We start from the raw sequence: 26,781 nt of genomic DNA, 5'->3' as shown, positions 1-26,781 counted from the left end.
GTGCTCATGCATATGGGTACACACATGTGTGTGTGCATGTGTCTGTAAAGACTGGAAAAGGACATCAGATCCCTTGGAGCTGGTGTCATAAGCAGTTATAAACCACCCAGTGTGCTGCGGGAGTTAAACTCAGGTCCTCTGCAGCCACTGAGCCATCTCTGCAGCACAGACTAGACCTTTATGTTTAATAATACTGGCTGTTCTTAATACATTTACAGAAGAGCTTTATTTAAAGAACAAAGTCAGAGCTTACTTAGGCATCTGTCTCTTTATAAGGTCTTTTGAATGAAGTGCAGTATTAGAACTCAGACTAAATAGTTACTATTTTTAGAGTATATATTTTATTAACATAACTTTTATAAAATCTTTAAGATCGTCACATTCCTAATATAACAGTGTCTAATTACTGTCTTAATGGGCTCTAAAAATAATGAAAACTGGGTTGCTGAGTTACTAAGCACTATATATACACACAGTTATAATAATTTTAAAATAGCGTGAGTCATGTCTCTGTTAAGTCAATAATTATGCTTTATTCATTTCAAGTAAGTTTAAAATTATAATTTTAATATAAGATTTATAAGAATAACTATTTTTTTAATTTCCTCAACTCTCATTTGTAAGCACTGAAAACTAACTTATACTGCGAAACATATTTAAAATGTGGTAGTTTTGACATGTATGCTTTTTAATATATTTTGTACTCTTGAAAGTTACATGTGTTTATACAATGTGTATGGATCCTATCCATCTACCATCTCTTCTCTCCAATTTTCCCTTAAGGCCCCACCTTATCTACCTCTAAGCTTCATGTCTTTTTAATTTTTTGTTATATGTGCGCTCTTCATGAATAAACAATAATTCTTCCATTCTGCGTTCACAGTCCACAGTCCTGTCACATGTGCCTAAGGAATTCTAAAAATGTCATCAATATAAACACAACAAGGGCAACTGCAGCTTAATTATTAAAATTTAACTCCTCATATTCTGTATGATTAAATTCTAGGGCAAGGCTAGACTTATAACTTTTTAGATAACCCCTTCCATATTTCTACTTGTTTTTGTAATTTGTTAACCATAAAGCATGAGCTTCCTTCCTAGATGCTACTCCAATAGTGGCTCTTAGGTGAGATCTTCTGAGAGAACTACACAGGTTTTACAGATAACCTGGTTTCAACATTGTCACTATACTCTGTCAAAATTGTGCAAAAGTACATCTGTTCCAAGATGCTTGGTGGCACATGCCTTTAATCCCAGCACCTGAGATGCAAAGAAGCAGGGGGATCTCTGTCCTAGCCTGGTCTAGGACAGCCAGGGCTACACAAAGAAACCCTGTCTCAAAAAAAGAAGAAGAAGAAGGAGGAGGAGGAGGAGGAGGAGGAGGAGGAGGAGGAGGAGAAGAAGAAGAAGAAGAAGAAGAAGAAGAAGAAGAAGAAGAAAAAGAAGAAGAAGAAGAAGAAGAAGAAGAGACAGAGAAAGAAAGAAACATGAAGATGCTCATGATCATTAATAATAATAATAATAATAATAATAAATAATAATAAGGGAGTAGTGGAGGCTCTTTTTTTTCTGCCTGTTTTTTCCTCCTATGTATAACAGACTGTCCACGGGAACCACACAAACCCTCACAGGGGACCCAATGATCAATGGCTTCAAAGAACAAAGTCTATCCAGGGCTAGGGAGATGGCTCGGTGAGTAAACTCTTCCTCAGCAAATGTGAGGACCAGGGTGTGAATGCCCAGCATCAAGCACAGGCCAAGCACGGCTGCCTGAGTCTGCAACCCCAGTAGCAGCAGGAGGAGGCAGGCAGAGTCCAGCTCTACGGCTGGCCAATCTCATTGCAAGGGTGAGCTCCAGTGAGACCTGTGTCATGGAGTAAGGCAGAGAGTGACAGATGAGTGGCGATTACAGAATTACTATAACTACGTGAACACAGAGTTCAGAACTCAGGGTCCAGTTTTCCTTATTTGAATATGCTAAGACAACAGACACTACTTAGGATTGCCAGAATCATAACATTTTTATGAAAGTTGAGTCAATAAAATTTATATTCTAAAAATAATACCTTATTTAATCTGAGTTATAAATTAAACTCCACTCAAAAAGAACTTTAAAAAATTAAAAATTAAAAAAAAAGAACTTAAAAGCAGGCAAATGCTGAAGTAAGCTTTAATGTTCCTAAAATTTAATTTCACTAACAGCCTGCTCTGGCCTCTGCATGTCCCTTCACAGGCATGTGTACTCACACTCTTGTGCAGAACACACAAGCGTGCGCGCGCGCGTGCGCACACACACACACACACACACACACACACACACACACACACTCATTCAGAGACAGGAAGATTATCAGGATGGCCTACCAAAAGCAGGGTTACAGAAGGGTAGTTCTTAAGCATGTTCCCCACCCTTCCACTAGAGGCGCTATTACACAGCGTCTAACCTTGGCTCCAGTTTCTTCTCAGACTATTTCCTTCAGCCACAAGTTACATTTTTACCTTCTCACTTCAAGTGCTGGTGATAGGACCCACACATTAATCAGGAGCAGACAGACAGCTAGATGGCACAGGTCCTTAAATCCCTCAAGACTGAGGAATGGCGCCAAAATAAGGAGAAATTATAACAGGGGTGCTAAGACTAAGGATCCACAGGAACAGCATGTTGGAAGTAAAAATGGCCGACCTCAGAAAACCTCAGAAATCCCAGCTTCTCGCTCAGGACACTCACCTCCCTCTCTGTTCAGGGAAGTAATTGGAGCCTAAGTCAAATTTACACCTGCACAAAATTGCACCCTTTGTCTCAACTTCTCTCTGGCTGTCACACAGTTGTGGGCAAGACAGGCAGATGAAAATTTTTCTCTTGCCAGTTTGGTCAAAATGTAAATAAATTTATTTTTTTATTTTTATAAATATGTTAATGCCTTTTTATCTTCATTTGGTGACATTCAGATTCAGAATCAATAACTGCAAATATTATCTAAACCAAGCTCACAAGTGAAAGGCAAACTAGATGGCCTATATAGCACACTCTGTTTTACTGTGTGGTTATAACAAGAATGATAATTTAAAAACTGATCTGTGACGCAGTAAGATATCTTACAACACCAAGCAATTTCTTTCCATGATTTTCAGGTGGGAGAGTTTTCATGGTTTTCAGTTGGAAAAGTCTTTCTAATATCAGTGTAAGTTACTATATAATTACGTCACATATAATTTTTAAAAATGAATAAGATTTTAGACTCATTCTTCAGTCACCTAAAATGAAATAAAAGTGCTGGGCGGTGGTGGTGCACACCTTTAATCCCAGCACTCAGAAGACAAGAGGCAGGCAGAGCTCTGTGAGTTTGAGGCCAGCCTGGTCTAGAAAGCTAGTTCCAGGACAGGATCCAAAGCTACAAAGAAACCCTGTGACAAAAAAAAAAAAAAGGCTTGAGGTGGGAGATTTGCCAGCCAGACACAGAGGAAGTCAGAGAGATAAGGGGTCACACTGAAAAACATAGATTACTATAAATGAGTTAATTTAAGTTTGAAGAGCTGGTTGGAAACAAGCCTAAGCTAAGGCCAAGCTTGCATAATTAATAAAAGTCTGTGTAGTTATTTGGGAGCTGGCAGTCCAAAGAAAGACCTACTACAACGTACCAGGAGCCTGGGGTGACATCTCTGGGCCTTGGGTATGACGGATTTGGGGAAATGAGCAGTCTCCCCAACAGATGCTGGCTTTCAGCTCAGCCTAGAAGGCAAAGGGGTATTCTCAGAAAGTATCTGAGGAGCCCAGCAGCTAATTTACAAACCGACAGATTACCATACAATTACCCAGCACAGAATCTGGAGTCAAGCCCAGATTTATATGATAGCTTTGCCACTTAAGCAACAAGTACTTAATCTTATTTTCTCTGTCAAGTAAGTGAGGGTGATGATGAGCCCCACCATCTGTACTGCGGCTAAATGAATTCATCTTTGTGAGATGATGGAGGGGCTGGGTTAAGAGTTCTTCCTGCTCTTGCAGAGGGTCCGGCTGCAGATTCCATCATCCTCATCCGGAACTAAACTCCATATACAGTGGATGCAGTGCTCTCTTCTGGCCTCCATAGGCACTTGGACATATGGTACACATACATACATTCAAAACACACACACATACAACACAAAGTAAAATACAATAAATCTTTTTTAAAAAAATTGCAAAGGGAGGAGAGCAGAGAAAAATTTAGAGCTCAATAAAAAATACAAAATATTTGCAAAAAAATGTAAAATGATTAAAACAGCCACAAAGCAAACTCATTTATATGTCGGACGGAAAAACAAGTAAATGGAAGAGGGGACAGGGCAAGGGTCAAGAGAGAAGCAAGAAAAGAAAGCAAGCATGGAGAATGACACACGCAAACAGGCAGAAATGAAACTGCTGTCTCAGGGCAGGGAACACAGACAGTCTGGTCTCTGGTACGTGAAGGAAGTGTGGCAAAGTTGTTCTGACGTGTCCAGAGAGAACCTAACCCAAGCTACAGGGTGAAGGGTCAGCCAGCTCCTGAGACACCAGCAGATTAAATTTGGAAGTCCAAATCTTCATGCAGTAACACAGCAGCTTAGGCAGGCCCAGAAATGCTGGGAATGGAAGAAATTCCTTACAAATTCTTCTCCATCTCAGGGGAAAATGACAGTCAAAATAAGAGAGAGCATAATGCTCAAATGAGCCTTCTAAAGCCTTTCATTTTCTCCTTTATGAGAAAAATGTACTTGGAATCATTTATCATGCTAACCAAGGGCACTTTTCTCATTTTGAACAAAAACATGCAAAGACCATTACAATTCCAACAGTTAAAGTTTTAGCAATCTCTCAATCTAATAACCTTCTTAACAAAATCACATTCAGCTTATAAAAATGATCAAAATTCTATATTCATTTCTATGCAAAAAGCTTTTCAGAGAAATTTCCTCATTGCAAATGTAAAGAAATGTCATATAAATTCAGTTGCCTGTATCTTCAAAATCTCTCAGGCTTTACAGGTTCCTGTTGGAAAAAAAGCCGGTGTTGTTTTACTCTAAGAATCAAGGTAAGAAGATGTGACTCAGGGCCCCATAGGTCAAATACCTGACGCCTGTCCACTAGTCCTTTACAACCCACAGTTATGAGAACACAAAGATGGGCTCGGTCTCTTCACTGCTCCAGAACAAAACAAGCCCTCAGATCAGAAAAACAGAAAGAATTAGTAACAGAATATCTGCTTGCATAATTGGGGTGGAGGCAGGGGCAAGAGAACTTGGGACCATCATTTATTTTATTATGCTGAGAGGGCTCAGAATTTTATAACAAAAGATAAAGTAATGAGAAACACACACAATTTTATTTAGTAGAAGTTTTATGTGACTTGAGACCCTTCATAAGAAATTGAGGACCACACTCTTCCCAGCACCACCCAAAAGCAGGTAAACCTCTGTTGGGAGTGGGGAGTTTCATGCATTTTATGTATGTAGTGTTCTGCCTGCATGCATGCCTACATAACAGAAGAGGGCATCAGACCTCATTATGTGAGCCACCATGTAGCTGCTGGGAATTGAACTCAGGCCCCCTGGAAGAACAGCGAATGCTCTTAACCACTGAATCATCTCTCCAGGCCCCCAACCTATGTATCTTTTAAGGTGGGTTTAATTAAGTGGACAGTTACAGAGAAGTACAACCAGATGGAAAGTGTGACTGATGATGTCAGACTGGGAGAACTTGGCAAAGTTCTATGTGTCTCCCCTCATACCTTCAGAGAAGAGGACATTGCTTCCCTCTAGGTATAAGGACGTTCCCTCTCAAACATAAGCCAGACAACCTGCATCCAGGGATGATTAGAAAACTGAGTTTATAACCTTCTTCAGAAGGCGGGTAGGAGGTCAGAGGCCTGTCAGGTTATCAAATTCAGTCCTTGGTTAAAAGTGTTTTTGGAGATGGGGCTGGTGTGGGACAATTCTATAGTCTGTCAATTATGTTTTAAATAAATGCTGATTGGCCAGTAGCCAGGCAGGAAGTATAGGCAAGACAACCAGACAGGAAGTAGAGGCGGGTCAATGAGAACAGGAGAATTCTGGAAAGAAGCCCATTCCTCCCAGTCCTGCCCAGACACTGAAGAAGCAAGATGTGACCTGCCCCGCTGAATAAGGTACTGAGCCACATGGCTAACACAGATAAAAATAATAGGCTATATAATAGGCTATATAAGTTACAAATAATAGGCTATTAATAGGCTAAATAAGTTATAAGAGTTAATAAGAAGCCTGAACTAATGGGCCAATCAGTTTATAACTTTGTGGACCTCTGTGTGACTTCTTTGAGGTTAAATGGCTGTGGGACCTGGTGGGGGGACAGAAACCAGGCAGGACAGAAAACTCAGTCAACAGACTGCTCAGTGGTTAAGAGCACTGGCTGCTCTTTCAGAGGACCCAGATGCAGTTCCCAGTCCCACATGGTAGCTCACAACCATATGTAACTTCAGTTTCAGGGAATCTGATGCTTCCTTCTGACCTCCATACATACCAGGAACACACATGGTGCAAAGACATCCATGCAGGCAAAACACTCATGGACATAAAATAAAAATAAGTTAGTGTGGGATTAGTTTGTAACTTCCACCATCACCTGGCACCTGAACATGGGGACTAGTCCACACTATTGGGGATTGGTTCACCAGCTGCGTGGTGCATTGGGCACTGACTCTCCCACCTCCCGCTCGAGCTGGCTCTCAGATGCAGCAGGCTGCTGCTCAACACTCCCCAGCTTGTAACCCATGTGGAACCCTCAACCCTTACTCTCAAAAGGGCGAGAAAAAATTTCTTAGCACAATGTTTTAAAATTAGAAACCTCAGGCTAGCTTCATGCTATACACTAAAATTTCTTAATTACTTCTTTCTTGGAAAAGGTCCCACTGTGTTGACCAGACTTCTAACTCAAGCCCTTCAGACACAGCCTCCCTAATGTTGGAGTCGGGCTTGCACCAGTTTCTTAGTATTCTGTATTCCAATCATCTTCAGTAATAAGTTTAAATAGTAGCATCTACAGGCATTTCCTTTTTATAATAACTGTGCAATTCTTTAAGAATTTAACTTAAACACTAAAACTCCTCTCTATTAAAATTAGATAAATCACACTATTTATACCCTTTCCAAATTCTCCTGCTTTCTATTAAGTCTGACCAATTCTACCTCCAATGTTCTGAACAAAAAAAAATTAATATTTCTATGTAGGCACACACACACACACACACACACACACACACACACAGTTTATAACAGTTTTTTTAACGATATCCTGATAGATGAAACATTCTTCTGAAAGTTAGAATGTACCATTTGAATAAACAGTTATAATACAAAAAATATTAAATTATTGCACTAATACCATTAGGTAACTAGTCAGATACTTGCAGGCTTAGAGGCTATTAGGGATCCTTGTCTCATAATCAACAGCTGTATAAACAAAGACCAGAACTGTAGGACTCCATTACTGTTAGAAGAATGAGACCTGAGTCATATCTCTGGCCCTAGGAGGAAATATGATATCCTGAACTACCCTGAAGGTCATGGATAACTATCTAAAGATGGTATCATGAGCCCTAACCCTTACAAGGCTACTATCGGGCACTTTTTATCTGATGTACTCTACCTAAAAGAGTCAATCACCTAGACAGGAAAACCAGTCAGGAAGCTGGCTGGTGCAGAGGCCTTAGAAGCCACTGAATGTGCAGACAGGACAGCAGTCCCTTTGCCCACCGCCCACTCGCATCTTCAGAAGGCCTCACATTACTCTGTGAGAAGTCTTACCTACCTGTGTGTCTTCCTTGGCTTCTTTCAAAGATCAAGGAACTGAGGTGAGACCAGAGAGAGAGCCTGGTAGTGATACTGTTGGACTTACAGAATCTGATCCTGAAGAATTCCTTTAAAACTAAATCTAGAGACTAGTAATGGAACTCGATAAGAGAATATACACTAAGAATTCCCAAGGCCTTGCATTCGATTCTCAGTATCAAAGAATAATCCAATGAATATAAAGAAATAAAATACTGAAAAAAATATCTATAGTCTGACTATATGAACACTATCACTAATGGAGGAGCCAACTAAACTCCAGCACCTGGGGTTCTCAGTGCACTGCTTAATCCTTACCTGGCACTGTGGTATACATATTAATGTTAGCAGTTGGGAAGCTAAGACATGAGGAGTGCTTCAAGATCAAGGTCAGCCTTGGTAACATAGTATCAAGCCAGTAGGGGATACAGAAAAAATTATTTTCCCAACAACATAAATAATCAAAAATCTGTGCTTCAATGTGTAGAAAAATGAAAATCTCTCATGACTATTAAAAAAATCTAGATTTCTTATAAGTATATGTGAAAACTATAAACAAAAGCAGCAATACAAGACTCGCATAACAAGTTAAAAGTAAGTTTACCACACACTGATATTTTCCCTACATCCTTCATTTTTTGTAATGTTTCACTGAAATTTTCAGAATATAAATGTTTCTAAGCAGGAGTCTCTAATGCATCTGGAAGAAAGAAGGGAAACACCAGGGCAGTGGCCTTTGCTAAAATGACAAAAGACTATCCATCGGTTGCTGTTCCCATTAAAGCTGGTGAGAGTCCACATTCTTCACCACACAATGGAGCTTTCACCAATGCTGGAAAATATTTTTGTGAAAAGATTTGCAGAGAATGAATGGAATTCTTAATGTTGCAAGCACCCATTGAATTATTTAAAAGGACAATGACTGAATGACTAATTAGAAATGTTTCAGTGATATTTATATTACAAAAGAAAAGATTTAAGTCTAGCATTTTCTCTTCAGTCGTCAGAAAAAAATAGATTAGATTTGTTAACCGTGGGCATCAATTCTGGAATGATCTGCCCTCCAAGCTCTGAGAGCTGCCTTCCCTTTGGTCAGCTAATGTTTTTTCCATCCTACTTGGCTTCAAAATGTTATTGTTTGGATGGCTGCTTATATGTATTTCAATTTACCTGACCCCAGAATAAGACTTAAGATGACGCCAAAGAACTGTTTAGCAAGATAAATGATAAGAAAATAAGGAAAATAAGACAAAGGAAGACAGACAATGAAGTGTCCTCTACTCTGAATAAAATTAACACTTCAGCCTTCTGCCAGCAAAGCCTTTCTATCTCAGGAAGCACATGTTAACCGTCCAATATCATCACATCAAAGCCATCTGTTGTGGTCAGAGAGGTGACTCAGCAATTAACAGCACTGACTATTCTTCTGGAGGACCAGGGTTCAATTCCCAGCACACACATGGCAGCTCACAATGGACTATATTTCAGGTTCCAAGGGATCCAACATCCTCACCTAGACATACATGAAAGCAAAACACCAATGCATATGGAGTAAGAATTTTTAAAAAAGATACAAAAAGCAAAAAACAAGTAGCCTGTTCTTTAAAAATAAAAAAAAAATGTTAAAAGAAAACAGCTATGATACTGTAATTAAAAAATAAATCACTGGGATGGGGCTATAGTTCTGTTAGTAGAGAATCTGACTAGCACACACAAAGCCCTAGATTCAATCTACCCACCCCAGGCACGGTGGTGCATATAAAGTCAGGATAATAAGTTGTTTAAGGTCATTCTCAACTACTTAGTAAGTACGAGACCAGTCTGGACTACGTGAGACTTTGTCTTAAAACAAGAACATAGAAAAATAAAAAAATAATAAAAAACACTTTTACAATCTGCTTTTTAGGTTATTTAAGATTTACTTTTAAATACATAAATAAATATTCTATAAATCATGAACTTATGAAGTCTTAAAAAGAAGACAAACATTTGAAAGCAACTTTGCCACATCACTTCCACAGAAACACAGTTTAACATACGCAAGCAGGCAATTTGCTGATGGTCTGGCTTAGTCTAGAACGTATTTCTCACAGAGTAGAAGAGGTTATCTCATAACAAATGAAAAGGAAAAGGAAAGAAAATGAGAAAAGGATTTGATAAATGTGCCTAGCAAAGATATAGTTAAAATATTCTCTCCACAAAAGTCTAGCACATCCTTGGGGGCCGTTCGCTTTCTTACAATCTTGTTGCTTATAAATGATGGCCCATTAGAAAATTAGGTAATTAAATGTAGCCATTTTTATTCTTTCCGTTTACATGCACAACGATTATGGAGGTCACAGGACAACTTGCAGGAATTGGTTCTCCCCACCATGTGAGCTAAGAGGCTTCAACTCAGGCTTGGTGGCAAGTGCCTTTACCCCCACAGGGCCATCTTACTGACCTCAATTACTTATCATATTTTTATACTGATACTTTATCTAGTAACCTTACTGAACTCTACAGTGAGCTTTAAACATTTTTTGCCTTTGAATTTCTATCACTTGCTCCTCTTCGTAAAAGTAAAGGAAGAAGATTCCATTAGCCTCTGTTAAGAACAACTCCCCTGGATTCTCAAAATTCAATATAGTGTTGTCTGGATCTCACTAACCCTTACAGCTTTCTCATTTGCAGGCTTCTTTTTTTGTTTGTTTGGTTTTTGTTTATTTTTGCTTTTGTTTTTGTTTTGTTTTTTGGAGACAGGGTTTCTCTGTAGCTTTGGAGCCTGTCCAGGAACTAGCTCTTGTAGACCAGGCTGGCCTCCAACTCACAGAGATCCGCTCACTCGTAGGCTTCTATTAACAACACTAATCTTCAGCCCTCTTGCCCCATTCTTCCACTATCAGATCACACAGTGTCAGACACTGCTTGGCATGCACACCAATCCCATCCCATTTTATTTCACTCTAACAGAAATTAGGAAACACACCATCAGACACTGTCCGGCTCTCTCGGTCCTTCAATACATCTGCGTGTAAGGGTCAAGCATACATTAATTCAGCTTCCTCGCTACATTCCATGCTCAGAAAAGTACCCAAGGAAGTAAGAAACTGTGAGCCCCTGGAATCCATCCTAAACATGCCTGCCCTGATCTGCCATCTCATCACACACTGCTTCATGAAACCCCTCTCCTTCCTTAACCACTATTTAAAACTTGCACCATCTTCCTACAACTATTGTTTCACTTTCTTTGTTCCCTTATTATATGAATCTCCTTCTACCGATAGTCCTAGGTTTGCAATTTAAATTCAAATAAAAATGAACTACAGGCTGGGGCGGGGAGGGGGTGTGGCTTAGGCAGGAAGGCCCTTGCTGGTGACCTGATTCAATTCCCAGAGCCCATGGAAAAGTGAGAGGAGAAAAGCGACTCCACAAAGCTGTCCTTTGACCTCCACACATGTGGCGTGGCACAAGCAGTTCCACACCCCGATAGAGACAGACAGACACACATGCCCCACATACAGAAAATAACAATAAGTAAACTTAAAGATTAAAAAACTGAACTACTTGAGAGCCTCTAAACATGTCTTGATATCTTTGCACATATTCTTCCTCTGCCTGGAATGCCCTCCTCCACTTTGCTTAACCAGAATGCCTTTTGAGTACCTTCAAACCTGAGCTCAGTGCTATATGGCTCCTGTGGAAACATCCTCACTCCGTAAGCTTCTCCTATGTGCCCTCAGCACACTGCCCCCACCTCTCGGTACAGACATTACTATGTCCATCACACCGCTCATCCATTTGTTCCTGTATAAGACTGCTTCTCGGAAGATCAAGAATTTCATTTCCATTTACTATCCCAGGAACCTACTTGGTGCTTGAAGTTCCCACTAAAGTACAATTCCTTGAGCCTGACATTATGCAAAAGAAATGAATTTAAAGAATATAAATTTATTAAAACCTAAGATGAATGTGGCTGTTTGACCAGTAAGATCAATAGCAAGTTTTATATTCATAACTCTGATAAAATTGTCTTATGTAAGATATTTTCCAAGTAAATAATAGAAATCTTTTACTGAAAAATAAGCAGCCTTTTGCTTAAGACACCTGAAGGGAGAGCACTAAACAAACTTAGGCTATACTAGACGGTACTAATGGTGGTGCAGAGCGAACTTAGGCTATACTAGATGGTACTAATGCAGCGCGGCTAATGACTCTCTCTTTTAACAGATAACTGAACGCTGAGAATCCTCTGAAAACACGGCCGTCACAGAATACTAATCTTAAATACTGTAAAACACAAAAGGAAAACCAACAGTGAAAACTGGTTCCCACTCCACCCATCCCTCCACTAATGGTGCGCTTTTGAACATGCAACTATTAAGACACAGAGGTCATATAACATGAAGAATGAAAGAATATCCTAAAAGGTCACAGACAGTTTGGTATTCTTTTTACTATGCTAAAATCAACCTAAATAAATATGCATATATTTAGAGAGAATACAAGGAAATAATAGACACCAACTTCAGGATGATAGCCAAATTAAACGGAGGCAGAGCAAGAGAGAGACTGTAAAGACAACAACAGTTCACTGACACCTGAGCTTTCATTTTGGCACTAGATGTTCAGTTACTAAATTATTTCTTAAATAGATAGTTAAAAGGAGAGGGAACAAAGTAGGTAGAGCAGTTAAGAGGGAGAGGAAAGAAAAGAGGGAAGAAGAAAAGCATAAGGATATTTAAAAAAAAAAACCTCAAAGATAAAAGTAAACCAAGCAGAGACCAAAGACTGAAAGTGTGTTTAGACCAAGGGTGAGCGGCCCTACAATACAATGGCACAAGGTCACACCACAAGCACCGTTTGTAGTTTGTTGGTTCACACCAACCTATTATCTATGAATCAAACTCAAAATTCACCCACCCTCCAATAAATGTGAGACCTTCAACACTCAGGAGGGTAAATTATAGCCTCCTCAGTAAAGTGGAGAAGGGAGCTATAGAAATGAGAACGTGGCTGATCCATTGATTGGCTCTCTATAATAGAGATGACAATTCCCACAAGCCTCTGAATAGGAGCACAGTGATGGTCACTCATTTGTTCAATATTCATCAGTTTCAATACTTATCAATTATATCTCAAATCTCATGAAAAGCAAAGAGACCCTTTGGACTTACAGTTCATACTTGACGCCAGTCTAGTGTCTTCTCTGGAAAGCTCCAGAATTAACAATGTCCTCAAGAGAACTTACCCCACTTTTAGCCGCTACTTAAATAACCAACACCAAAGCAGTTCATGTGCAAAGTGAGGTTATGCTAGCTCCCCAAATTCAAGGACACCAGATCTCTATGACAACCACTGGGAAAACACACAGGAGATTTCCTGAGTACAGCGCTGTCTGTCTTACCTGCTATCTCCGTAAGGGTATTAACATGATCTCCATCTAATAACTTCACAAAGCCAACCTGACTTCGGAAAGTGTCAACCCCCTGGAAGGGCAAAGTCAGGTGCCTCCCTTGAAGGATTTCCTCGATGAATGGCTTCAGTTCCAAAAGGGCATCAGTACCACTAGTGAGAGACAATATTTTTCAACAACATGGTAAGTAAAAGACAAAACCAAATAAGAAACAAATCCAGTTTTTAAAAGTTAAATTATATATATATGTATATGTGTGTATACATATATATTCATTATTTCAAAATTCAAAATAGCTTTTAGCTTTAACCTGGGGCTAAAACCAATATTAATTTTTAAATAAGTATAGAAGAGGTGAATAAGTCTTTCCCTAATTATAATTACTATTAAAGATATAAAAGTAGATACTTACGGTGGTTTGAATAGGAATGGCCCCTACAGATTCATATGTGTGAATGCTTGGTCCACAGGGAGTGTCACTATTAGGAGGCGTGGCCTTGCTGAAGTAAGTGTGGCTTTGCTGGAGTAAGTGTGTCACTGTGAAGGTGGGCTTTGAGGTCTTATATGCCCAAACCATGCCCAGGGTCTCAGACCACTTCCTGTTTCCTGCTGATCAAGACGTAACTCTCAGCTCCTTTTCCAGCACCATTTCTGCCTACATGCCACATGTTTCCTGCCATAATGACAGTGGACTAAACCTCTAAAATTGTAAGCCAGTCCCAATTAAATATTTTCCTTTATAAGTGTTACTGTGAGGCCAGGCAGTGGTGGCCCACGCCTTTTAATCCCAGCACTCGGAAGGCAGAGGTAGGTGGATCTCTGTGAGTTCAAGGCCAGCCTGGTCTACAAGAGCTAGTTCCAGGACAGGCCCCAAAGCTACCGAAAAATCCTGTATCAGAAAAAAAAGAAAGAAAGAAAGAAAGAAAGTGTTGCTGTGGTCATGATCATTAATCATCAGGAAACTTCTGTAAACAAAGCACTCTGGAGACTCACTGGAGGACTGCAAACTTGAAGACAACCTGGACTACATAAGACCTGGAGTACTGTAAGACCTTGCCTCAAAAAATAAAAATTAAAAAAAACAAACAAAAAGAAATTGCTGACCGAAAAAAATTTACCTGTGTAATTCAAAGTGCTGGGGCTACTCACTTGCCTGCTATGTATGAGTAGATTCGACCTCCAGGACCTCAGGAAAAAAGAGGGCTACAACTCAAAAAAAAAAAAAAAAGACTCCATTTTTTACTAATTGTCTTAAATAATGATACATTCCAGAACAATTTACCACACACAAGAGCACTGTTAGGTTTTGCCAGCATTTTACCACACACAAGAGCATTGTTTTGGTTTGTTTCTAGGGGTAGCATTTTGAGGCCGGCTCTCATGTGAAGAAGGATGACTCTGAACTTTTGGCCACCCTGCCACCACCTCCCAGGTGTTAGGATGACAGAGTAGGTAAGCATTCTACCAGCTAAACCATGTCCCCAGCCCAAGTCTCGGATTTTTAAAAATATAAGTACTAACCCTTACTCAAATAGGACTTAATGTTTCCAATAGATTCTACAAAAACTTAATTAGGCATTATCTCTTAAAATACAATGTCTTTATTAACATGATTTATTGTACTTGGACTCAAATTAAGTATAAGTTTAATTGTACTTCCCAACTAAGACGACATGCTTGTTATAGCTGTTTAGCCTGTGTTCACTTAGGACCACTTTGTGTTTCAAATCTTTATTTCTCTTTATATTTTGACTTAGACATTGTCAAGTTTTGCCTGGTTTTAAATTTATGATCAATTACATCTTGAAAAGCATTCTGGTGGGTACACCTTCTTATGAAAAAAACTTAAACTCACTAGAGGGCAGCAGTTACTTAAGAAAGAAATGAGCATGGGCGGTACGGAGAGGATTTTCAAACTTCCTTCTAACAAAACTATCATTGAATTATCCTGTTCCCCGAACAAATAAGTGAAAAAATAGATTTTTGTAGTGCTTTCATATTTCTAAATTAATCTCCGCACAGCACTGAACTGATTCCATGCACATAATTCACAGTCACGTTCTGACGACAAGGCAGGACTGCAGAAGCGCTCTGTGGACACCAGCATTTCTCCCTGTACCTCTGTGCCCACAGCCCAAGTCCAATGCCCCTAACTTCATTCAGGGCCATAGCCAATTCTGTAAATAAACCTCTCCATATACAGCTACAACTACATGCACAGAGAAGACACACCCCACCCGTTCTGCTTTTAGAGGGCCAAGCTGAGACTCCTCTTCCTCACCTATCCCCCATCCCTGGTTTGTCTTCTCTGAAAACCACGAAAGCATTTGTTTTATATGAGTGGTAGAGTGATAAACTGAAAGAAAACAAATAAAATCTCTTTCTCTCTGTCCTTGAAAACTGCTGGTTTTCCGTGGGACGGTCAAGAACTTAACAAGAGAGTCATCGTCTGTGGCCGGTTGCAAATGGCTGCTGTTTGTTTTCCCTCTCTTAGTCTATCTTTTTCTCACTCTCTTTCCCAATCAAGCCTTGCTTTTCATTCCCCCGGGAGCCAACTGGGCCAAGGCAGAAACACAAACAATCTGCAGTTCCTCCCTGCTTTTGTTTTCCAAAGAGCCCAAGCTTGAATGTAAGGCCCCCCGAACTCCATAGGAGACAGCAAGGAATTCTGCACCCTTGTAATCACTAACTTCTCGTCAACCTTTAAGGAGTGGGGAGAGGGGGGACAGGAGGTGTGGAATGGAAGACCATGGCACTAAGAATGACCAAGGCAAGCTGAAGTGGAAACTGTCCACCTCGCCCCAGGAAAACGACAGCTCTAATGACAGACAGCTGAGAGTAAGTGCCTACTACATGCTGGGCAACACGCTAAGGGCTCTGCTTGGTGTTAGCACTATTTACTGGGACAGCAAGTTTAAGTCAGACTGCTAATAAAAGGTGGTTATGCCATAGTTCCAGAATTGTCACCTAGAGTCTCAATCTAGACTCTAGAATCAGACTCCAGAGTAGTTTGCATAATTAACAGAGGCAACACATCTGTATAACCAAGGAATACCACTGATAACAATGAAGTGAAAAATATCTGAACTAAGAATATTTTTACAAAAACAATAAAAAAATAAATTAAAAATTAAAGAAAGAAAGAATATTTACACAAGCAGGGCAGTGTAGTGCACATCTTAGCCCTAGCACTGGGGTGGGGGCCAGAGGCAGGTGGATCTCTTAAGAGTTTGAGGCCAGCCTGGTCTATAGGGTAATCTCCAGGGCAGTCAAGGCTACATTTGTCTCGAAAAAATAAAAATGTAAACAGACTATAGTGGAATGTGTCTGAAACCTCAGCACTGAGGCAGCTAAGGCCAGAGAATCACAAGTCCAAGACCACACTTGATACATCAAGTTTGAGGCTAGCCTATGTTACATAAAAAAAAAACAAAAAAACCCAACTCTGTACAATGACTGTCAATCAGGATAATCATGATAAAGAATATTTCTTCAGAATCTCAAAGCCCCCTTGGGCTCGTCTGTATTTACTCACAGTAGAGTAATAATTTGGAACATAATATTCAAGAAAGACACATTACTCACGTGTTTACTTCATCTTCATTCAATAGCTGCATCACCAGCAAGGTGATATGAAAGGAACCATCACCAACCATGGCTTTGGCCAGTCGTTTATCCTGTTGTAGTATCGTATTTTGCAAGACCTTAATTCCTGCTGTAATCTAATTATAAAAAAAAGAAATATAAGTAAGCAAAAAATTTATAAGGCAAATTTTAAATCAATAAGAAAAATTGCTGGACGGTGGTGGCGCACGCCTTTCATTCCAGCACTCAGGAGGCAGAGGCAAGCAGATCTCTGTGAGTTCAAGGCCAACCTGGTCTACAGAATGAGTTCCAGGACAGCTAGGACTGTTACACAGAGAAACCCTGTCTCGTAAAACAAAACCAAACAAAAAGAACGAAATATAAGCGAGAAACTACCAAAACTAAAGTGACATCAAACTTCCACAACCAAAGGCATAACCTCTGCTTGTTCTCACACTTGCTAGAGAGCTGACCGGGATGGCCTGAAACACTATACACATTTACACAATCACGAAATGTGTGTCCCTCTGACAGGCCCTGAGCGCAACACTCTTACTTTGCAGACTGAGTGGGAAAAGTCCCTACGGCTGCACATCCTTTTAGAAATGGGCCCTTGTACCAAGCGTCTGACTCACTAATCATGACCATTCCTAAGAAAAAAAGCTTTATTCTTCCAGAGAAAGGCCAAATCAGCAGACAACATTCCATTCCTGTTAGAAGTAATATTTATCTGTCCCACAGTGAATAGCTGGACCTATTCCTCACTGCTTTTAAGATTCTCTGGGATAGGAGGAATTCCAGTAAGAATGACTGCTGGCATTTTTTTCCTGACTTGTGAGGGGTGGGACATAACCACGGAGACAAAACTGAAGTAAACCCAAACTATGACAGTATGCACCAGGAGAAAGTCAGCAGGCCAGGCTGCTCATCTGTCTTCCCTCTCAGGGCCGGTTCCTCTGGAACAGGAAGAGGCAGGATGTATCTCCCTCCTCCACTTCCTGTTAGAGCCACAGACGCTAGCCCAGCTGTAAAGTGCTAGCCCAGCGCACTGGAGAGCAATCTGAAGGAAAATAGCAAGCCCAGAGAGAGGCCTGAGAGAATTCGTAAAAGCCTTGGGGCAGCAGAATTATTAAAAGAAAAGGAAACGTTAGGCAGGCAATAGAGACAGCAGCCAGTAAAACAAAACAGAAAAGGGAGGGGTGAGGAGAGCTCGGGCCCTGAGCATAGCAGGCTGCTCTGATTCTGGAGCTGCTGTGTTATCCTCAACAATGGCCCCATTATTTGTGGAATGTACTGAGCAAATCATAAGACACTGTCCTGGGACCTAGAACTTTCTCCTTGAATCAGGTTCCAAGTCCACTGCTTAATTGGGCCCCACTGGCTCTCCTTTGTTCTTGTAGAACCCATTCTGAGTAAGAATCTTGTGAACTCACTTTGGGAGAAAATCTCCCATCCTTGGTATCCTGACCACCTTCCCTGTGGCCTGCCTTTGACAGTGCTTCTGTCAAGCCATGTTTCTTCTTAGCAATGTTCTACCCACTGACTTAATCCTTGTTCTGTGTTACAAATTCCCACTGTACTTTCTGTGGTCAGAACAACGTCCATCTCTCTCCATGAGGCCATTTCCTAGCTCCTAGCTCCTATACCCATCTCCATAGACCATGGTAAACTGAAACTTGAAAATTGTCCAAGGAGATTAAAAAATAGCCTCAACTCAGCTTAAACTGAAAAAGAAAAAAAAATCAGCAAAAATTGACTCGAGTCATTTCTAGTCATTTCTGATTTTGTTAGAAACACAAATTAAGCTCAGCCAATCATAAGCGTCCAACTAGCATACGATGATGATGTGACTAGGGGTGTTCTGACAAGGTGACCCATAAAAGGCAAATCTGTACGCGCAATCAACTTCTCTATTTTACTCCCACATTTTTTCTATAAATACCTGCCTCTGACTAAACCTCTTTTAAGTCTGGTGTCCCCGATTCACAAATTGTTCCTTTCTCAAACTTAAAAATAATGATACTGGGCACAAGGTTTTCCTCTAAGAGTTTAGTGGCAGAAGCAGACCTCAAAGGAGGACCTCAGGGACCTCAAGGGACACTGAAGCAGCAAACTAAGGAAGGCACCAGGCCCATTATAGTCCCAGCAGGTAGAATTTGCCTGAGTAAAATACCGACTGCTCTTCCAACGGTGCTTCTAGGCCTGAAACACAGCTGAAAGGCCTACGCGGGCTATTCCCCTTGTTGTCCGCAGAAGACTGAATGGTCTATTATTCAATCATGTAAGCAGGAAAACAAATAGATGACTCACTCCGATCGCAGTGCTAGATTAAAACTCTTGCTCGTTAAACATTTTCATTAAAAACACAGCTTGAGTGTTTCTCTTTTTAATTCTATAAACCTTGCTATTACAAAAGAAGAAAATCTAACCAATAAATAGAAACTTCACACACCAAAGTTAACCAGACTCAAGGCAGTAGTATTTCTTACTGAAATGACTTTTATGGATGTTTGTCAGAGGACTTGGTGACCTGCAGAGAAACCTAAGACTGAACCGCAGCCAAACAGTTTAAAAGGACAAGATGAGGACCAGCGCTATCCATGAGTGAAGGTACCTGTCACCAGCCCTGAGAACCTGAGTCCAGTCCCCATGATCCAAAAGCTGGAAGAAGAGAATGACTCCTACAAGCTTTCTCTGGTCACCAGATGTACACACACACACACACACACACACACACACACACACACACACATACACACATACACACGCTAAACAAAATATAACAAAAATAAATAAGAAAAAGAATGCAGAGCCTCATGTCCTTGTGACTGAAAAAAGCTATAGAGACAAAGACCAAGAGGTTTTTGCCTCAAGTCTTACCTCAAGAGAAACCAAGAAACCCTGAACCTATAGATTTCTGTCACCACTATACAGTCACACTAAAAGAAAAGAGACTGCCCATTATGCTACCAGTCTCCCAAAGAAACTGTGCCTTTTGTATGGACATATCTCCATCAGGTGAACCCTCGGTTATTGAAAGAAAGGTCAACGCTGATGGGGTCACTATATTACTGCCAGTAACACACACCTTCATAAGCATGGACAAGACCAAAATCAGTGGAGGAAATCATGCACACACTACTGGAAGAAAACGAAGCCACCCGCCCTGCTTTACACTCGGCTATAGTAAATCAACAAATCCCTCTGTATAAAAAAAGTGGGAGAGGATGGGGTTCAAATCAAATCCAGAGAATCTCTGTGTGGCCAGTTCCCAGGTCTTCTGCACCCCTCTCAGTAAAGTACACCTTCTGACTGTGTGACAGAGGGATGGAAAGAGATTTCTAACCTGAGGGGAAAGAAAACTTTCCAGAGTTCCCTGACTCTCTGGGGTCTAAGGGCTACTCTGTTCCTCACAAACAGAAGCTGATAAAATAGAAACCCAGGCCTCTCTAAAACCCCAGCCACTTATGGGTTTCCTCTTCAACAAGCATAGGAAAAAGTTGAGGTATAAAATATTCAAGTAGACTGGCCATTGCTTCAATTGCCCCACTCCCTAAAGCTGTAGACAGTCCACAGACTGTCACTGATTGCATGGGGGAGGGGTGGGTGTCAAGACTAGGTCATGCTATAGCTCCTACCAACTATTGCCTGAGGTACTCCAGTCCTACTAAGTAAAAACCTAAGAGGAACCAGGTTTCTGTCTACTTATCTGCAATAAATGAAATTATAATTCTAGGATTCTTGGTGGTTCTGGACCCTAACACTGTTATCTGATGTGTCTGCAGTTTCTAACCAGTTCACACAATGGACCTCTGTTTTTCCTTCTGTGGTATTCCGGTAGATGAAAGCCAGTATTTTTGCCTTTAATGATCAGCAGTACACACTGCTGCATACACACATAGCAGCATAAGCCCTATGGGTTCACTAACGGCCCATCTTATCTGTCTCAAGCATTACACTGTCAGTCTTGCAATTCTAGGGAAAATTCATTTACTTAACATGCAGAGAATCTGATACTATGTTCCCTACCAAAACATAATCTGAAATAACTCAGTTCTTCTCCTACAGCATGTACTCTGCCAGCATCGAAAGGTCGCCATAGAGAAACTTCAGATCTATCAAGAAATGGTCCATTGCTTAGGTCCCAATCTGACTGTAGGAATTTCCCACTCACATGGAAGAGTGAAGACAGTCCAAGGGTTCCCTTGACTGACAGCTTAGAGGTTACAGAGAGGTTTCTGTGGAGTTGGAGGGCACTCCAGGTCTTGGTCCAAATGTCTTCCTGATGGTTTTCCCTTTATATCAACTTATAAATATTCTGCCAGAACCCTCTCAATGAGAAGATAACTAGGAACAAGTTTTTAGGTCAAATAAATTGGGCTTCATGCTCATCTTCAGCATTTTAGTGCAACGTCTTGCATGGTGAGATGGTTTCAGACCATGTGTGCCTTTGAACTGTCTAGTAATTGTAAAACTAAAAATCAAAAACTGTAAAATGCTTTGAAGACTATTATTTCCATGAAGTCACATGATACTTGTAATATAGGATTAACCTCAAATCTATGAAATTGTAAAAGCGAATCTAAACAAGTCACACATTTCTAACCATGCTTTGATGTTTCCAATTAATTTATAGAATCCCTGATACCATCTTAAGACTTTTTAAATGCTTTTTATTCCTAAATACAATCTTTAAAAGACAATAAAAACACTCCAGAATCTTAACTGCATGTTATTAAAAGAAACTAATTTTTAGAGTCACAGTTTAAAATTTTCCCACACCATTGAACCTTATCCATCATCCTAATCCCCCACCACTAGCATAACTGCACAAAATACATCTCTAAACCAATCCTAACAGTGACACTAACAGAAACGTCTACAAATACTTTACTGAAATCTTACATATTCTACTCACTGAGTTAACTGAAAAGCAGACCCTCATCTGATAAATATCACCACTACGTCATAGTCCAAAAGCCTACACTGATGCAATTAGAAAAGTCATCTACACATCTTTGAAACTTTCTAATTAACTCAACATATATGTAAGTTTTAAAAATGGCATAAATTAGCATGCTTCTACAAAAGAGACATGTTATATTCTAGTACACCATAGAAGACTATCTTTGACCTCACCTTGTAACCTTGGTTTTAGAAGTCTTCCAAGTTGCTAGCATATCATTGCTAGCATATCATTGCTAGCTTAGCATATCATTGCTAAGCTTAGCATATCATTGCTAAGTCTGTTGCCTTGTTAAGAGTTATTAGAATTTTGTCAGGATGCTATCTAGGACGTTGGGGACAACTCACTGGTAGTATATTGCCTAGCATACACGATATCCTAGGTTTCATTTCTGAGACAAGAGGAAAAATGCATGTGATATACATGCCACTCAACTTTTTTCATAGCTAAATACTCTCAGGGGCTAGAGAGATGCCTCAGAGATTGAGAGCACTGGCTCTCTCCCTGAATCAGATTCTCAGCACCCACATGGCAGCTCACAGCGATCTGTAACTCCAGACCCAGGGGTCTGATGCCCTCTTCTGGTCTCTACAGGCACTGGACATGCATGTGATACACGGACATAAATGCAAGTAAAATACACTAAATACTCTCATTGCCTGTCAACAACCATGAAAAGTATTTGAAGAACTAATACTTTAGCAATAGTGGAATAAAATTAAAATGATCAGCCTTAAACAGAAAAGTGTTCTTTTTCAAATACTTTTCTATTTTTAGGACTGAATTCACTAATCTCCCATATTTCATTAAGACTAGCAGCTTTCACATTACAAAAATGAAGAAGCGTGACATTAAATGCTTTTAAAAGTCCTGAAGGAAATTTGTCCATTAGCATACAAAAATAATCATTCTAAAATTAGTATACTCCTGATTTCAGCAGCTCCTGATGAGTTCTTGCCTGCCTTTCAATGCTGATTTCTTTGCAATAGTTCTGATCATGATCGCCCCCCAAAGGCCCATGTTGTCAGTGCCTTAGTACCCAGGGTGGCACTTTTGAAATGTGACTCCTTAAGAGCCTAGTAAAGAGGTCAGTGGGTCACTGGTGGAGCGTCCTTGAAGGGATTTCCGTACCCAAATTCAATCCTCTATCTTTTGCCAAGAAAGACGTTTCATTCCACCACAAGCTCCAAGCTGTGGTGTTGTCTTGCCTTAGGCCCCAAAGTAATGCCAATCCATCAAAGACTGCAACTTCCAAACCTGGGAGCCAAAATAGCTGGGAGCCAAAATAGCATTTCTCGTTATGAATCAGTAATCTCAGCTACTTTGTTACGGAGACAACATATTACCTCTCATATGAAAGCACATAAAACCACACATGGGCAACAGTCAGATAAATAATTATACAGCCATAGCCATTAAAGAACAAGCTTTATCACAAGCCATCAAATCTTTTCCTTCTCTTAAACTAAAATGTAATTACATGTTAACCGCAAAACACATACTCCTCCGCTACCAGTCAGGATATTACCTCGCTTCAATTCTAATGTATTTACCAATCCTACTTCTTAAAAACATGAAATGAAGAATTTCCACAACAAAGAATTATAAACTACTCAAAACATGTTTGAAATCAAAGAGCCATGTAATTCTGAATGCTTTCTCTCTCTCTCTCTCTCTCTCTTTTTTTTTTCTTTAAAACTGGGTGCCAAGAAGCTGAGGCCAAAAGTAGAGCAACTCATTGTGAATGTACTGGCTCCCAAGAGCCTGTTTGCAGGTCACTAAACTGGAACTTGGAATACATTCTTCCATTGAAACAATGTGACAAACGGGCCTTCTTTCCCAGGCCTTCCTACCCAGCCTCATAAGTCGTTTAAAAGGAAAGTGAACATTAGATACTTTAAAACAGACAAATGAAAAGCTTTGCAAAAGAATTGATACATATGTCCTCTTCTTGTCTAGTTCTTATGTCTTCTCTCGCATTATTCGCATGTAAGCATGATAAACTGATCGCTCCAGAAAGTAAGTCTTCCAAGACAGCAGCATTAAACTAAGCTGCACTGCCCATAGCTATAAGGCACGCAACCCCCCTAAAATCAGTTGTTATTCATATTACATTACAAAATCAGTATTTGTATTTATTACTTTTAAGACTTTCCAGGCTAGGACTGAAACATTTGTCTGGGATATGTGAAGATCTGAGTTCAAACCCTAGCACCACACTTAAAAAAAAAGAGAGAGAGATCTGATTGTAGCTTGGTATGGTGGAAATGTTCTTAGGTCCCTGAAATGACAGTGGGAAGGGAAGCTGTGTGTGTAAATGCCAGTAAATACCGGCACCTACTCTTTCCTGGAAAACACCTGTCTAAGCACTAAGAACACAATAAAACATCTTGTTAAAAAAAAAAATTAAACTGCAAGAATAACAATCAGGAACTATAACGACCTCTAACTAAGAATGGAATAATGGAATGAGAAGAGGGAAGGCGACCTGGTCAAGAAGAGGAGAGGCTCAGAGAGAAAAAGGGGCTGAAGTGGGGAAGACCAGAACAGCCTTCTTTAAAGGGGGTTCAGAGTACATCTCTATCCCGGTGTCAATGGGGAAAGCCTGAAGTAAGCAGGCGGGTGGGGTGTGCAGCATGGGGCCTGGAAAATAAGCATTTGAGGTTAGACCTATCCCCTGACCAAGCTGAAACTCAGAATCTAGTCACCTGACCCAGAAGAGTTTGTAAGACTGGTGGCAGGTTACCAGGTCTGTGAACTCTAAGCCACACAGGACTCCATCATTCTTCCTCCTTCCTGCCCTGTGGACCACATCCTGTGGAAGACAGGAGGAGTTCCTCTGCCTTATTCCACTTGGCCCTTTCTCCCCACTCTGTATCCCACCCATCCCCCCACCAACCCTCACTGGAAAAGCAAGGAGTCAAGCACTGACAGCGAGGGGGTGGAGATACCCGAGGATGGATGCAAAGAACAGAAGCATGAAAGGAGAAATATAAACCCAATGGCCTCTTGGGCCTAGGCATGGAATCCCAGCTCCCCAGGAGGCTGAGCAGGGAGGTCACAGGTCCAAGACCAGCATAGACAATAAAATGAGGCCCTCTCTCAACAGGAAAGTAAGAAGAGCACTGGGGATACAGTTTAGTGGCACAGCACATCCCTGACATTAAGAGGCCCTCTAAGTAAAACCACAGGTACAATCAATCAATAAAATGAAATGCCTAGTTAAGGCAGAGAAGTGCAAATTAAACATGTTGAAAGCCACTCATACCCTTGACAAAGACGTTGTCAAGGTCTTTCTTTTTCACCAACCACACGGTTTAGGAAGGGATGCAGTCGGGGTGGTGAGGGAGGAAGAGGCACCTGCCTAGCCATCTAGATCAATCAAATCAATCCTGGTGATCAGTGGGCTGACAGGTATCAAAACCTGATTACCCTCATACCTAAACACACTGGGAGACTCTTTAGTGGAATGGTCACTAAGCAACGAATCAAAACCAAACTTGGCTTCTCTGCTAGCCAGAAGTCATGTGTCTTCAGGGAAGTCACTCCAGCTGTCTACCACTTGGTTTTCTCCTGCAGCCGGGCTTCCATCTGTCCACTAAAGCAACAGAGCTTCGCTTCCTGCTCTGGCCTACTGTCCATGTGTACACAGCCCTAAAGCAAGAGGAAACCAAGGCAAACAATGGACAAAAAACTAAAGATGATGTGCAACAGCTCATACTCTGCTGGGTGTCACCTAAACACTTCCAAGGACTACCTTACTGCTAGAAAACCCATCACATGAATCCGAGGTCATTTTTCTCTCCTTAAGGTGTCGTATCTGTACTTAAACTCTATCTCAAAGATGGAGTACTTCTTAGAATGAGCCAACAAAACTTAGTTTGTTTTTCTCTGGTGTTCATTTATTTGACTTAAAATACTTCACAGGTCTCAGATTAGATTATATCTTAGTGGTAGAGCACGAACCTAGCAAATATATGACCCTGGGTTGAATCCTCATCAACACTAATAGACTTCCGAGTCCAATAGTCCCTAATCTTCCTAATGCTGCAACCCTTTATTACAGTTCCTCATACTGTGGCGACTCCCAACCATAAAATTATTCTCATTGCTACTTCATAACTGTAATTTTGCTAGTTATGAATTTTGTAAATATCTGTGTTTTCCAATGGTCTAAGGTGATTTCTGTGAAATGTGATTCCATTTGATACCCAAAGAGGTTGCAACCCTAGGTTGAGAACCACTGGCCAAAGAGAGTATGTAGAGTCAGAGTGAGATTCGGACCTGGCCGTGACCTGAGGCTGAAATGTAAAGGCAATCAGTCTTGTGAAGGATGTATTCTTCCCAGGTGCTTTCATTCCCACATCACAGCATTAGTTCTAATTAGATATAGTAATTTTTTTTCTATCTTAAGAATATCTCGCTGGGCAGTGGTGGCACACGCCTTTAATCCAAGCACTTGGGAGGCAGAGGTAGATGAATCTCTATGAGTTCTAGATCAGCCTGATCTACAGAGCAAGTTCTAAGACAGGCTCCAAAAGCTATATAGAAAAAAAAATCTCAGTATGAAATCACTGACTGGTTCCATTGTATCTATACAACACTGATTTTTCAGATTTTAATAGATTTATACTGAATTTGATATGCAATCTTAATTTAGAATAGGTTGAGTATTCCTCATCCAAAAATTTAAAATCTAAAATGATTCAAATACAAAACACAATACAAAGGAAATTTTTCATATCTGATATCATCCAGTTGTAGTCAAGACCCAGAAGCACTGGGAACCATGCATTAAATTACCTTTAGGCTATGTGAAAAGGCTAAGTATGAGGAACAGACGCTCCCTGCTTAGACTTGGATCTCACCCCAAGATTCATCATGTACATACAAATAACCGACTAACCCAAAACATGTCACATTCCTGGTCTCTGGCATTGTGAGCAAGGGATACTCAACCTACTCGGCAACAAAGAATGTTTAAAGAAACAACACTGCAAAGATGCCCATC

The 26,781-nt window shown here is 40.4% G+C and overlaps 1 protein-coding gene across 6 annotated transcripts in view; it reads right to left on the bottom strand.

The window, feature by feature from the left end:
• Window positions 1-26,781, bottom strand: part of Akap7 (A-kinase anchoring protein 7) — a 133,853-nt gene that overhangs the window by 86,665 nt on the left and 20,407 nt on the right. For all 6 annotated transcript variants that reach the window (XM_085689451.2, XM_085689435.2, XM_085689445.2 and 3 more), the window contains exons 4-5: window positions 16,805-16,941; window positions 13,211-13,371 (exon numbers count right to left, since the gene is read on the bottom strand). In XM_085689451.2, the coding sequence (XP_085545577.2) occupies window positions 13,211-13,371; window positions 16,805-16,941 (298 nt within the window). The remainder of the gene's footprint in view (window positions 1-13,210; window positions 13,372-16,804; window positions 16,942-26,781) is intronic.

This window comes from Myodes glareolus, chromosome 1, assembly GCF_982192425.1.
Source record: "Myodes glareolus chromosome 1, mMyoGla1.1, whole genome shotgun sequence".
Taxonomy (NCBI): domain Eukaryota; kingdom Metazoa; phylum Chordata; class Mammalia; order Rodentia; family Cricetidae; genus Myodes; species Myodes glareolus.
The sequence above is the reverse complement of the archived record's forward strand: the minus strand, read 5'-3'. Positions and strand labels throughout refer to the sequence as shown.